This window comes from Rhinatrema bivittatum, chromosome 3, assembly GCF_901001135.1.
Source record: "Rhinatrema bivittatum chromosome 3, aRhiBiv1.1, whole genome shotgun sequence".
Lineage (NCBI taxonomy): Eukaryota > Metazoa > Chordata > Amphibia > Gymnophiona > Rhinatrematidae > Rhinatrema > Rhinatrema bivittatum.
In genome coordinates, this window is record NC_042617.1 from 572,151,406 (window position 1) to 572,166,637 (window position 15,232).

General features: G+C 42.1%; 1 protein-coding gene across 1 annotated transcript in view; it reads right to left on the minus strand.

The window, feature by feature from the left end:
* The window catches only part of SYNE1 (spectrin repeat containing nuclear envelope protein 1), a 966,955-nt gene that overhangs the window by 415,217 nt on the left and 536,506 nt on the right, over window positions 1-15,232 (minus strand). Inside the window, 1 exon segment of the mRNA XM_029596918.1 lies at window positions 11,414-11,770. Within this exon segment, the coding sequence (XP_029452778.1) occupies window positions 11,414-11,770 (357 nt within the window).

The following is a 15,232-nucleotide window of genomic DNA, read 5'->3' on the forward strand; positions in this document are numbered from 1 at the left end:
TACATGTACCCTACTTGGAAGATTATAGCAAGGCAGTCAATTGGCTTATTGGAAAAGCACATGGACAGCACTGCAGGGGGACCCATTGTATGCTGCTATGCTAGGCCAGTTTCAAATCTCTTTTGTTTAAAAGCCTTCCAAGATGAGTGTGGATATACGCTTGGTTTATATATAGAGATATATAAACACACGCACTCTGGTCACCGATTGGTATGACAGCAATATCTTTTTTTTTTTTCAGCCCTTGGCAAGTGGTTACCTAGCAACAGAACATCAACAGAGCTCCAGCTAACCTGCAGCTTAATAATTCTGAAATAAAAATTCAGCAACTCTCACCCAGGATCTAAGCCCACCTCAAATCTTTGCAAATGGCATGAAAGTGGAAAGAAGAGAAATGCATAACCTTGACTGAACAGGATTAGGTGCTTGGATGGATGAATGGATAGAGGACTGAACAATAGAACTGATTATAGACCAGGACCCTGATTGCACCTAATTCTGCAGCAACTAATGGAGAATTTGTCGACTGTTGCAACATTCGTCTTTGGCCAGGAAATCAGTAAACCTGTCGCCACCTCTTCCTGCTGGTGCTGGACGGTCTGCTGCTCACTCCACATACCAACCCCAACGGGTGTATCCCAGAACCTACATCCCCCATCACCACATGGGGCCGCTACACCCTCCCCGATTCCCCCTGCTCTCCACATCCTCTGCACTGCGCGGAGAGTCGTTTTTTTCGCGACTAAGACCTCTGCTCCTAATGACATCACATGCCTCAGTGCTTTGCCGCAGCTACAGCAGTGTCAGGGGAGGCAGCTTCTGGGGTGGGATGGGGTGGGCAGAGGACATTACACTACAGGGGGAAGGGAGGGAGGTGAGGGAAGGGGAAAAGGGAGAGATGGCAAGATGAGAGAGCATGGGTTGAGGAGAGGGGGGGGTGTCGAATGGTATGGAAACCGAAAGGGTGAAAGAAGGGGGTGAGGGAGGTAGGAAAGGATGGAGGCATTGTGTGAGATGAAAGGGGAGGGACAGATGGATGAGAAGAGAGCAAAGGATGAAGGACTGGAGGGGAGGGAGAAGAGGGGAGACTGGGAAAGAAACAGACTGGCTGTAGTGAAAGACAGTGAGTGCCGTATGGGAAGAGAGAAAGAAGTGGTAGAAAAGAAAAGCGAATGAAAAAGTAGAAGTACAAAAATGATTCAGGCCAAACAGGCTGGAGAAATATTTTAAATGAACATTTTTAAACACAGTAGAGATATAATAAAATAGACTTTATGCATATACAAATATGAGCAAATCTATGCAAAAAACAACACAGAATTGCCCCAGTATCTTAAAAGAATGTTCCAGCGTTGCTGCAGAAACTGCCTATGAGCTGACATAGGGAGCCAGGAGCCTTGGCTATTGGTGCTCTAAACGAATAGGATAATAAGCACTGTGCAATTATTTGCACCAATAAGAGTAATAAAAAATAAACATTTTTTTAGCCTTTTTTAGTGCTTTTCAACATCATTATCCTATTGATAATTCCCTAAATCTTATCAAGGTTTAGGGCATTCAGACAAAAGAGTTGGACCGAGATCTGGTGAAAGACATCCAAAAGGAGGGAAATAAAGGAGAAGTGATGCTCGCTGTAGATTTTAATCTCCTGCATGTAGATTGGAGTATCCCGTCTGCAGAATATACAAGAAGTAGAGAGATAGTGGATGCCCTTCAAGGAGCTCTGCTCAAACAAATGGTAATGGAGCCCGAGGGAGAGTGTGATGCTGGACCTGGTGCTCACAAATAGGGATAATGTCTCTCATGTCTGGGCAGGTGCCCACCCTAGCACCAGTGATCATCAGACAGTATGGTTTGATATTGTACATAAGATACAAAGAAGTTGCACAAACACCCGAGTTTGGAATTTCAATATACAGATTTTGTTGAAATGAGGATGTTCCTGAAGCAAGAACTAGAAGACTGGGAGAGAATAGATGAGGTGGAACAACAGCGGGCCAAACTGAAAGGAGCTATTACAAAGGCAACAAATCTATATGTTAGAAAAGTTTAAAAAAAGTAAGAGGACAAAAAACCGATCTGGTTCTCAAAGGAAGAGGCTGAAAAATTAAAGATAAAATGAACAGCATTCAAAAAGTATAAAGGATCTGGAAAAGAGGAACACAGGGAAGAATGTCTGGTGAAAGTGAGGGAGACGAAGAAAGAAGTCAGGAAAGCAAAAAGTCAAGCAAAGGAAAGGATTGCCAAAGAGGTAAAACGAGATGACAAAACATTTTGCAGATTCATAAAAGAAAGAAGGGAGGCCTGAAGTAGTATAGTGAAATTGAAAGGTGGCGAGGAACAATGTGTCAAGAGAGACGAAGAAATGGCAGAAATATTTAGAAAATATTTCAGTTCCATGTTCATTAAAGATGACCCATGGAGAAGAACTGTTGCTGGTTGAGAAGACCGTAGATGGCGGTGAGGTAGATGCAACCCCGTTTACAGAAGAGAATGTATGGGAAGAGCTAGCAAAACTGAACATGGACAAGGCCATGGAGCCAGATGAGGTACATCCCAGGAAACCAAGGGAGCTCAGAGGTGTGCTGGCAGGTTCACTGAAAGGCTTGTTCAATAAATCCCTGGAAACGGGAGTAGTGCCATGTGACTGGAGAAGAGCGGTGGTGGTCCCGCTTCACAAGAGTGGTAGCAGAGAGGAGGTTAGAAACTACAGGCCAGTTAGCCTCACCTCGGTGGGGGGAAAATTAATGGAGACACTGCTGAAGGAAACAATAGTAAACTATCTACAAACAGGTGGTTTTGCAGGAACTGAGGCGGCAGGGGTAGGTCCTGTCAGACAAATCTGATTGATTTTTTTGATTGGGTGACTAGAGAATTGAATTGAGGAAGAGAGCTCAATGTGATCTACCTTGATTTCAGCAAAGCTTTTGATACGGTCCCGCATAGAAGGCTCATGAGTAAAATGAGAAGCTTGAGGTCGGCGTCAAATAAGTGGAGTGGATTACAAACTGGTTGACTGACAGGCAACAGTGTGTAATGGTAAATGGAACCTACTTAGAAGAGAAAATAGTGTTGTGGAGTGCCACAAGGATCGTTTTTGGAACCGGTTCAGTTTAATATCTTTGTGAGTGACATTGTGAAAGAGATAGAAGGTAAAGTTTGTCTATTTGCAGATGTTACTAAGATCTACAACAGAGTGCACATGCCTGAAGGAGTAGAGAGAATGAAAAATGATTTAAGAAAGCTTGGTTTGACAGCTGGGATTCAATGCCAAGAAATGCAGTGTGCATCTGGGGTGTGGAAATCCAAAAGAGTTGTATGTGATGGGAGGTGAAAGACTAATGCACACGGACTGGGAGAAAACCTTGGGGTGATAGTGTCTGGCAATCTGAAGGCGGCAAAGCAATGTGACAAGGAGATAGCTAAAGCCAGAAGAATGCTGGACTGCATAGAAAGAGGAATAATCAGTAAGAAAAATGAGGTGATAATGCCCTTGTACAGGTCCTTGATGAGGCCTCACCTGGAGTACTGTGTTCAGTTCTGGAGACTATATCTCAAAAAGGATAGCGATAGGACAGAGGTGGACCAGAGAAGGGCAACCAAATGATGTGAGGTCTGTATCAGAAAACGTATGAGAAGAGGGTGAAGGACCTAAATATGTATACCCCGGAAGAGAAGAGGTGCAGGGGAGATATGATACAGTCCTGGAAGAGAAGAGGCACAGATACCTGAGAGGTTTTAATGATGCACAGTCCTTGAATCTTTTCCATTGGAAAGCAAGCAGAACTAGTTCCACGAAATGAAACTCCAGGAGGGACGATTCACAACCAGCATCAACATGAGACTAAATATCACAAAAAGGATAGGGATAGGACAGAGGTGGTCCAGAGAATGATGACTAAAAAAATGTGGGGTCTGTATCGGAAGACTTATGAGGAGAGGCTGAAGGACCTAAATATGTGCACACTGGAAAAGACGAGGTGCAGGGGAGATATGATACAGTCCTTCAGATACTTGAGAGGTTTTATTGATGCACAATCCTTAAATATTTTCCATTGGAAAGCAAGCAGAACTAGTTTCATGAAATGAAACTCCAGGAGGGATGATTCACAACCAACATCAGGAAATAATTTCTTCACAGAAAGAGGGTGGTGGATGCCTGAAATGCCCTTCCGGAAGAGGTGGTGAAGACAAAAACAGTAAACAAATTAAAAAAGGCATGGGACAAACATTGTGGATCCTTAAAAGCTAGAGGTGGAAATGAAGAAAAGATTTTATGGGGGTAACCAGCATGGAGCAGCAGCTACTACCCCTAATAGACGATATGGGGATTACTGCCCTTAACCAATTAGCTTTCATGATTCTGATGCAACTGCAACATCACTCTCCACTTAATAATGTGTGTGTGGGGGGGATATTAGGACTCTTATATGTTCCAGGATACTGATAAGCAGACATTAGGGAAAAAGCACAGGACTGCTTCTATGGCCAAGTCCAAAAGTAAAGCCTGTTCAAGCAGAAGCATTGGATGAATTATCAAGAGGGCTTCTCATCCAGTAAAAAGGTTGATAGCAGTAATTTTGTATTGGGTTTCACAGTGCTAGGTTTTGATTGTTAATATTACTACTAGGGATGTGCATTCGTTTGCAACGAAATAGGAAATAAAGGCGCATTTCCTTGCACTGGGTGCTACCTACTTCTTAAAATATCCTTGCAAGTGTTTAGAAATTTATCAAATGATTGAGGCCTAGAGTCATCAAAATGCAATCATTTTTGCATGACTAATGCCTGCGATAAGGAAAAGGGGTGTGGCTATTATAATTTTAGAGTTACTGCACTGTGTGCTATTTTAACACTTTGCATAGGTATTTTACTGCAATGTGTGTTAAATTTCACATGTGCCCTACGATATTTTAACTTTGGTGGTTGTGAGGTGCCAGACAGGCATTTTTCTTATTTTGAGAGAGAACCTCTTTCTAAAGCTCGCATAGTAATCAACTATTTATACCACTATAGGAGGGTCAGCTAGTGACTTGAGGTGAGGTTTTGCTGGTGGTCTGGGGTTTTGGGGCCGGTTTTATGTGCGCAGTGAGACGTGCAAACATCAGTGAAGATTTGATGTGATTTAGAGTGAGGAAAGTCACACAAAGATGAGATTTCTACAATGTTTTCTCAACCTAGCCTGACAGTGCCCTGGTAGAGAGTACATCAAGCTAGGGCGAGAGAACACTGTAGAAATCTCATCTTTGTGTGACTTTCCTCACTCTAAATCACGTCAAATCTTCACTGATGTATACTGTGCTGTTTGTACCTCTGCCTGCGCATGTGAAACTGGCCTCCAAAACAATAGACCACCACCAAAACCTGGCCTTCAGTTACTAGCTGGCCCTCCTCTAGTGGTATAAATAGTTGACTACTATGTGTGCCGCCCCAGAGGCTCTACTCTCTACTCCCTGCCCAAAAATGCCCAAAACAGAATTCATAATATTTAGGGCAAATTGCATTTCGGGCATATCACACAGCTTAATGCCAGGAAAAAAGCTGTAGTTATTTCTAGCACTAAAAGCATGCAATAGCATGTGTTGCACCCTCACACACTGTGATAATGGCCCTCATTTGCACAGATCCCACCCAAACCCTTCCCCAAGCCCTCCCCTTTGAATACATTCCAAAAATCTGCATTCGCGCCGCATGTGGCGGGAAATATCACGTGCAATATGGCCCTAATTATCACGGGCCCTAATTATCATGGGCCCTAATGCCCATGAGAATGCCATAACACGTTTTGATGAATGACCCTGTAAGTTTGTGTTCTCCAATCCCCATGCATTTGGAACAACTACTACTGCTACAACTAGGTATAGGATACCATGTATAGTTGATTACATTCAGTCCTGAATACTAGTGTCTACCATAGCCTTATGTATATATCTTTATACTATTTATTTCTGAGACTAAATATTACCTAGTTCTATGCTAGCCATTACTCTGGCTTTTCCTCCTCCCAGTTCAAGTGCCCCTGTTTATTGTAACTTTCACTCTCTTCTTCTCTCCTAGCCTATTGTTCACGTTGTTGTTAATGTTATTGCACCACTGTTTATTGTAAACCAATACGATATGATTGGTATCATGAGTGTTGGTATAAAAAAAGCCCTAAATAAATAAATAAATAAATAAATAAATAACTAACATACATTTTCTCAATGATAATTCTAATAATGTTATCTGGTCAGGTTACTGAGTTTGGGGAATGGGGGATTTGTTTATCTGTAGATTAAAAAATAGACATCTCCTCAGATGTTCTGATTGTGCTTTCCTCATACGATTACCTTTGGTGGTACTAGAAGACGCAAATGATGCCAAGTGATTGTTTATAACCAATGGCATTTTCCTTCAGGTGTTTTACCTCTTATTTTAATAACTTAGGTTTTCCTGACGTAAGAAGTAAATCTGAATAAAGATTAAATAAAAAAAGAAAAGGAACATGGAGTAACCTGCATGGAGCAGCAGGATACGTCCATAAGAAACTTGCTGGACAGACTGGATGGAGAATTTGGTCTTTTTCTGTTACTATGTAAGTTCTGGATATTTTCATTACTACACTGTGAGGGACTAGGATGAACCTTATCTCCAAGTCTGGATCCAGTTGGTGCAGTTTAGTATTTATTTATTTATTTATTTAAGGGTTTTTTATATACCGAGGCACGTCTGCAGACATCACCTCGGTTCACAAAGTAACATAACTTAGCAACAAGCTTTACAATAAACGGTTCACAATGAAACATAACTTAGTAGCAAGATTTATAGTAATATCAGTTTAGTTTAGTAGTTTAGTAGTAGTTTAGTAGTTTAGTAGTTTAGTTTAGTAGTAGTAATATCAGTTTAGTAGATGTTACTGTGACGATGGACAGAAAGAAGCTGCCCCTAAGCACTCTTTACATGGGTTGAAAAGCACTAATAACAAATGCACTTTTCATAATTTTTCAGACTTTCATAAAATAAGGTGTCAGTCATGTATACAATTTCTTACTATTAAAACTGCAATGCAGAGCTTGAAATGGTTTGCATTGCAAATCCCTCACATTATTTGACATGACTTGACCACTCACTATCAACCTGAAGAAGACCCTACAACTAGAACGGAGATTAACAGAAAAATGTGGGGGAACCCATTGACTGATTGTAACCTGCACAGTTTCTAGCTAGCTGTCTGCACAATGGCTGCTCACCTAAACAGTGCATCTACACAATGGCTGCTCAGCTAAACAGTGCATCTACACAATGGCTGCTCACCTAAACAGTGCATCTACAAAATGGCTGCTTAGCTAAACAGTGCATCTACACAATGGTTGCTCAGCTAAACAGTGCATCTACACAATCGCTGCTCACCTAAACAGTGCATCTACACAATGGCTGCTCAGCTAAACAGTGCATCTACACAATGGCTGCTCACCTAAACAGTGCATCTACACAATGGTTGCTCACTTAAACAGTGCATCTACACAATGGCTACTCACCTAAACAGTGCATCTACACAATGGCTGCTTAGCTAAACAGTGCATCTACACAATGGCTGCTCACCTAAACAGTGCATCTACACAATGGCTGCTCACCTACTGAATCTACACAATGGCTGCTTACCTAAACAGTGCATCTACACAATGGCTGCTTAGCTAACAGTGCATCTACACAATGGCTGCTCACCTAAACAGTGTATCTACACAATGGCTGCTTAGCTAAACAGTGCATCTACACAATGGTTGCTCACCTAAACAGTGCATCTACACAATGGCTACTCAGCTAAACAGTGCATCTACACAATGGCTGCTCACCTAAACAGTGAATCTACACAATGGCTGCTTAGCTAAACAGTGCATCTACACAATGGCTGCTTAGCTAAACAGTGCATCTACACAATGGCTGCTCACCTAAACAGTGAATCTACACAATGGCTGCTTACCTAAACAGTGCATCTACACAATGGCTGCTCACCTAAACAGTGCATCTACACAATGGCTGCTCACCTAAACAGTGCATCTACACAATGTCTGCTTAGCTAAATAATGTACCTTTATCTGTAAATTGCCAGCAGATCTGCATAGCACCTTCTAATTTTCACATTGCCGACAGGTGTCCAGTGACCACAGTCTGCCCATACTTGTGCCCATTTATTTATTTACATTTGATACCCAGCCTTTCCTACGGAGAGGCACAAGGCAGACTATAAAGAAAAATGAGAATTGCAGTGCCCATCTCTCCAGCGCCATCCAATCTGCATTTCCTGGTGCTAGATAATTTGAAAAGCTCCTTACTTTTGCTGACACTGTCATATATTGGGTTTAGAAAAGGCTGCTATAGAGCAAAAAAGGCAATTATGTTATCCGCTATGGCCTGTGAATGTGCACAGCAATAGGTGGAGGGCAGCATGCTACACTTTTCCAGTTGCAGCCTTTATTCAAGAGGTTTGTTTTTGCTTTCTTACGAGGACTACTCTGCTATAAAAGAAAAACATCATTTAATTAATGATTAACTTTAAAATGTGCAAATTAACATTGGATGGGATTGGGTGAGTATTTTAGGTTCAATACACACCCTTAGCGTTCTTGCAGCGTCCTTCCTTATTGTGCGATGTGCTGGTATCGCCATGCGGCCAGCTGCCCACTATCGCCCCCCTCCAGCCCTTTTTTTTTGGGGGGGGGGGGAGCTTTGTATATTGGCCCCTTAGAAAAAAACCTAAGAGGCCAATATATGAAGAAATCGTCTGTTAACATTTTCCTTTGAACCTGACCATGGGTACAAGCAGCATTTTGTGTGGGGCAGTTCTGCAATAACATGCAATGATTTGCAAATATAATCTACGAGGATAACTTTCAAAACTGCTCACATGCACCCATCCACCTATATATACGGGTGCACGCAAAGTTGCTACTGTATTTTATAGCCTGCACATAAACCATATGTGCAGGTTATAAAATATGAGCACAGAAGCGGGTACAAAGGCTCGCTTTGTAAAAACCATGAGCCATGCAAGTTCAGACTTATCCAGATAAAAGGCGATTTATCCGGCTATGTGGAGGCCCTTGGCTGGATAAGTCCGAAAAGCGCTACTTAGATGGACAGCTAGTGCTTTTCATACTTATCCAGTTAAATAGCACCTGCTCCTACTTAGCCAGATAAATCAGAATATAGCCGGATAAGTTTCGCTACTTATCCGGATGTTCAATTTTGTCCGTCTAAGTAGCTGCAAATGTGCTACTTAGCAGGATAAGTTGGAATTTAGCCAGATAAGTGTGGGCAAATGGTATACCCGCATATTTATACTTTGAATTTTAAAAGGATACACAAGTAGATTTTACTCTCATTAATTAGATGCTTGTACCCCAATAAGTTGAGTTTTACATGTATAAGTCGGAAGATTTTATAATAAGTGTGCGGCAGTGAAATAATCAGTTTTTCCAATTAGTTTACCAGCTTGCCCAGTTCACCTTGAGCTCACAACGACCCTCCTGGCTTTTAGCCTGAAGCCCCTCCATTTCACCCTGACCCCCCCTTCCTAGCTATTTTTTCACTTTTAAGATGTTTACAATCACTTACACCAGATACTGAGCAGGAGGAAATTATTCGCAAGTACAAGATTTACGCTCGTCACTCTGGCAAGTTTAACAAACAATAATTCACTCGCAGAAATGTTTGCCCCTCCCCGGAACGTCCCTTGCCCGCCCCATTTTACACGTGAAAATTTGCCCACGGATCCACGATTTACACGTGTGTGTTAGAGTTTTTGAAATAGCATGCACTCACATATATGTTATTTTGTGCGGGCAACAGCTCATTTTTATGCGTAGAATTTGAAAATTCGCCTTTGTGCCGGTTATTTTCTGTTCCTGGCCCAAAATATGCTCCCCTGAACAGCGTTCCCTAAACATGGCTACAAATCTTTGTGTTAAAAAGCACCAGAGATGTGCGTTCGTTTTTGCCGAATTGGAAAATTTCTACGAAATTGTCCAATTCGGCATGTTTCGGGGAGGCCGAAAAACGATCGGGATTTTCCTGTTTTTTCGCGAAAATTCGTTTTTCGGATTAGTGCGCACTAACGGGAATCAGTGCATACTAACTCCCCGTTAGCGCGTGCTAACAAAAACTAACAAAAAGTAACAAAATCTTAACGGTTTTTGTTAGCACGCGCTAATGGGAGTTAGTGCGCACTAACTCAAAAAGGATTTTTTCGCGAAAAAAAGGACCCAAACCGCAAAAAAACGACATTTCCTGCGGCGTCCGAAAAACGAAGAACGAAACGAACACCGAAAACGATTCACATCTCTATAAAGCGCTGTGAATACTTTTAGCCGTGTTGAGGGAGGGCCTTGAAAATTGCCCCTCAGAATATACTTGGAATACTGTACCGTTTGGTAAAAAAAGACAATAAAATGTTATGTAGACAGGAGTTTCTGGTTTCCTATCACATATGTTTCTAGAAGAGCACACAAGAATGATGAAAAATGAAGATGGGAAGGAAGGAAGGAAGTTTTGCCTGCCAGTCATGTTCAGTTGACAGATACGGCGGGAATAGCAATGCGTGCCAGCCCTGAGCGAGCAGCTGATCCCGGCTCTCTGAATACCATGCCGGCGTGTGGATTTAGCCCTGCATGTTAGGAAATGACCAGCATAAACAAGGAACATTTCCCCTCTCCTGGCCAAAATCCACAGACTTCGCTGTTTAGCCCAATATTCAGATCTCACCCCCTACAAAAAAAAAAATGACAATGGTGCAGGCCTTGCTATTCAAGCACCACATGTGGGAGTTGTGAAGGGCTGGAGGCCTGCTGCCCTTATAATACCAAACACTACACGTTCTTATTCTTGTTAAATTTCTATCGTCTTATTCTTCTTCTTTTCCCAGTTAGAACCATCCTTGTTTTATTGTAACTGATTTTTTCTGCGCACTGTTATAACTTGTTATAATTTGTAAATATATAAAATGTATACTCATGTTATATTTATACACGTTTATAATGTATTGATCACCCCTGTTTTATGTAAACCGACATGATACGAATCTCCGTGAATGCCGGTATAGAAAAACTCAAATAAATAAATAAATAAATAATGCTCTGCTCCTGCGCCTCCGCTCCCAGGCCACGCTTTCAGAATCCAGACACTCTTCAGGGACGCAGACCGTGACAAAGATTTCATGCAATTAACAGACATTTTACAGTTGAGCAATGCTTTTTTTTCCTTCAGACTTATACACATTTTACATAGCACGCACTCGAGGCCCGGAAGTTACTAATTGCTAAAAATACCACTCTAGGACAACAGCATTACAGATTGCATTAAAACATTAATCACACGGTACCTTTTCTTCTTAGCCCTGTTTTCCCACCCACAATAGGCAGAAAAGTGGTTCTCTTACCTTTTCTCGGTGCCAGCTTTCCACTATATCTTTATCGGTGGTTTTGTTTTCCAGCAGGGTGAGATTTTGTGTCCAGGTCTCAAGAAGCCTACTGAATTCCTGCAGGGCCTTCTCCAGCTGGGCCACCTGGGCTGTGAATTCTTGCTCAGAGATGGCCATTTGACTAACTACATTCTCCAGGCTGCTCTGGGTTTGGAGCACGCTGTCCTCCCACTGCTTCCAGTCAGACTGAAGGGACTGGATCTCAGCATCCATAAGCCCGCACCCGCCAGCAGTTGTATTCTGCTTCACTGTAGGAGCCAGCGTCTCAACTCTGTTTAGGCGGCCTGCACCGATCTGTCTGGAATCTATCAGCTCCTGTAATGGAACATTCATTGCTATGGTAACCAAAGGGACCGTGATTCACTTCTGCTGAAAAGTCTGAATGCTTACAAATGTGAGCAGAGAGCGCTACCCTGCTGCAAAGTTTCACCAGATGCTTTAGTAGTAAAATCATATAAAAAAAAAAAATCATCCTGTTAGTACGAGTCCTCCGACTGCGTTGAATGCACAGGAAACGTTATGCAATGACTCAGTAACTTGGCAAGATATCAAGAGAGGGGAAAACAAACTCTCGGAGCTGCCTACTGTGCCCCTCAGCTGGGATAAACTCGACAATTTGGTCCTCTACCCCGGTGCCTTTCATCTGGGAGATTAAACTGCATTCCCCCATTTCCCCTTTATAACATCTCGATCAGAGGCTTAAAATGTTGGCATCATGAAGCTCTGGAACTTGGAAGTGTCCAAAGAGATTCTGATTCTTAAAACTGGGAGAAGAGAGATGGAAGAAAGAAATGCCTTTACATGTTAAAGAGAAGAGCACATGATATGCACAGGGTGTCGATGGCAATTTTCCATGGATTCGTCCTGAACACTTGGCTTTTGCTATGCACACAAAATGTGTACTTCTGGAGTGAGTATGAAATTGGACTTTCATAGTCTTGTTTTATACTACTTGGAAAGCCAAGCAAAATAACAGTATCACAAGCAAAAGACGACAAACATATTATTTGGAAAAACAAAGCCAACTTAGTAAACTAATGACTGAAAAATATAATGATCTCCATATTAGATATAGTCTTAAAGTTAACTTAGGGCAGTGATGGCGAACTCCAGTCCTCGAGCGCCACAAACAGGCCAGGTTTTCAAGATATCCACAATGAATAAGCATGAGAGAGATTTGCATACATTGGAGGCAGGGCATGCAAATCACTAACGTGATTTCCAACTTGCGTTATGGCCTTTTCGCAAGCAAAAAAACCCTTAATGCGATGCTAATTTGGAAAAGGGGGAGGGGTTGTGTCAAAGTAGGCTGGATTTGCAAAGCTATATTGCACAGTTTTCCATGGTATTAAGCTGTGCAATATGGCTGGATTGCAGAGAGAGAGAGAGAGAGAGAGAGAGAGAGAGAGAGAGAGAGAGAGAGAGAGAGATACTGACTATCTACAAGGCCCTTGTAGTAGTTAGCTATTTATGCTACTATAGGAGGCTCACCTAGAAACTCGAGGTGAGGTTTAGGTATTAGTGTAGGGGTTAGGGGCCACTTTGACATTCAGAGTGAGACGTAGGAACAGAACAGTGCACTCTTGTGAAGGTTTGATGACCTTCGGATAGAGGAAACTCACACAAAGATGAGATTTGTACAATGTTCTCTCAACCTAGTCTGATCTCATGCCTGCAAGCTCTTTTGTATGTAAATACATGTTTCAAAATAATTTCACCTGCTGCTTTATGCACTATTTACTTCCTTTCCTGACTTATTCCCTCAGTGTATACGATGTTTGTTTTTGATGTACAATAATAACTGCAAAAGAAAAGTTATCTTTAGAAGGTAGCATAAGATAAACAAAAGTTTGACTCAATTGCTAACAAATCCTCTTACCTCAGAAGTAACCTATTTTGGCTGCAGCTAGACAGCCTTTAAACATGCAATGATATTTAATCATGTTGGAGGTCTGAGTAACTGCTAAATTTAGATGTTATGTTTATATACCAGTTTTGAACTCTACAGCTTCAGGATGCTTACTAAAATCACACATTTTCTTACAGTCTGGTTATGCCTCCTTCCCAGACACAGGCACAGTTCTCCTTCGTGCTTAAAGAGAACGATTTTATTTGCAGGACATCAGTTTCCCTGACCCCATTCCAGCAGCCCATTACTCACTGCAAATGTTATTCTGTGTCTTCTCAGGCCAGGCTCCTTCGCTGGCATTTTAATTCAGAGTTCAGGCGCACCCTGTAGCCAAAACACCTCGCCTTCCAGCTCCCCCATGAAGAGCTCAGCCTTTAAGCTTCTCAAACACTGGGCCTTTTCCAGCAAACCCCTTTCTGAGTCCCTGAGGACCTATCCGGGTCAGTGAGGGGGCAGGGCATTGTCGACGGCTAACACTGCATCAGTTACAGGCACTCAGTGGCCTTACCAGCTTACAACCAGGTCCACCACGCTCTTTTGTACTTCGACATTGACTCTTGCTAAACAAAGTAATGTGGTTGGTGTGTTAGGTCACTGCGATACATACTGTCGAAATAAATATTGCAAGCAGGTTATGGACAATATCTTTGCTTTTATAGAGTGGAGGAGTAGACCCGGGTTCAAGTTGTACTGTTGCTCCTTGTGACCTTGGGCAAGTCACTTTACCCTCCATTGCCTCAGCGACAAACTAAAGGGGTTATTGATGGACGCTCTACCAGGGTAACATCAAGCTAGGTGGAGAGAACATTGTACAAATCTCATGGTTGTGTGAGTTTCCACACTCCAAAAGACATCACATCTCTCTCTTTGTAGGTAGGAATTGCAGCAATTGTGGTATTACCGCAAAGTGTGAAAAAGTTATTGCACTCTGTGGTGATATCTATGCAAAGTGCTAAGATAGTACACATTGCAATAAATAGGCTATTACCATAAAACTCGTCCCTCTAACTATCGCATGTGATAGTTTGATGAATCTAAGCCCTTAGATTGTAAGCCCACTGGGGATGGGGAAATACCTATGGTACCTGAATGTAATCCACTTTGAAGTGCTTAAAAAAGTGAAATCTAAATAAATAAACATAGTACAGACTATCAGGCAGCATTTTAATTTTGCAGTCTCTTACTGTGGAGCCGAAATATGTTAGCATGTGGGATAGCAAAATTTAACACACATTTTTTTTAGATTATTGTGTCATTTATATGCAGTATTTGGGATATGCCCATAATATAAGAGCTAAGGTACACGTGCGTCACAAAACCCCAAGGAACCTTTACTTTAATATTACATTAGTGTAACACACTTTAACGGAGTGACCCCAATTTTCCCATGTTTGCGAGTGTATTGTGTAGGTAGTGTGTGTGGAATGCTAGCAGTGGTCTGTGGTGTGGACGGGTGGTGGGATATGTCTGGAGTTTAATCTGTTTAGCAGGGTCAGGAGGATCACAAAAAAGAAGAGTACACGGGGTGTTGTTATAACTGATATCGTTATATTGGGGATTGTTCTTACACTGTTTCATGCTGATAATATTTCCCTAAGATTGGGTTATTGATTGTACCTGTGTTGCTCTCTAATAAAAAAAAAGATTTTGAAGAAAAAAAAAAAAAAAGAACCAGGCTAGATGCCTGGTCCACCTTAAATCTTGCAAAGGGAGAGAGAGCTCTGTGGGCGGGATCAGTCCAGAGGGAGGGACCAGCAGGGGGAGCACAGGAGTGTAGGCCCAGCTGTGTTCAGGAAGCCCCTATGCCTCCAGAAGGAAGGCAGCTCCTATAAGGCATTCTGTCCATATCAGAAGGGAGTGAATGTACC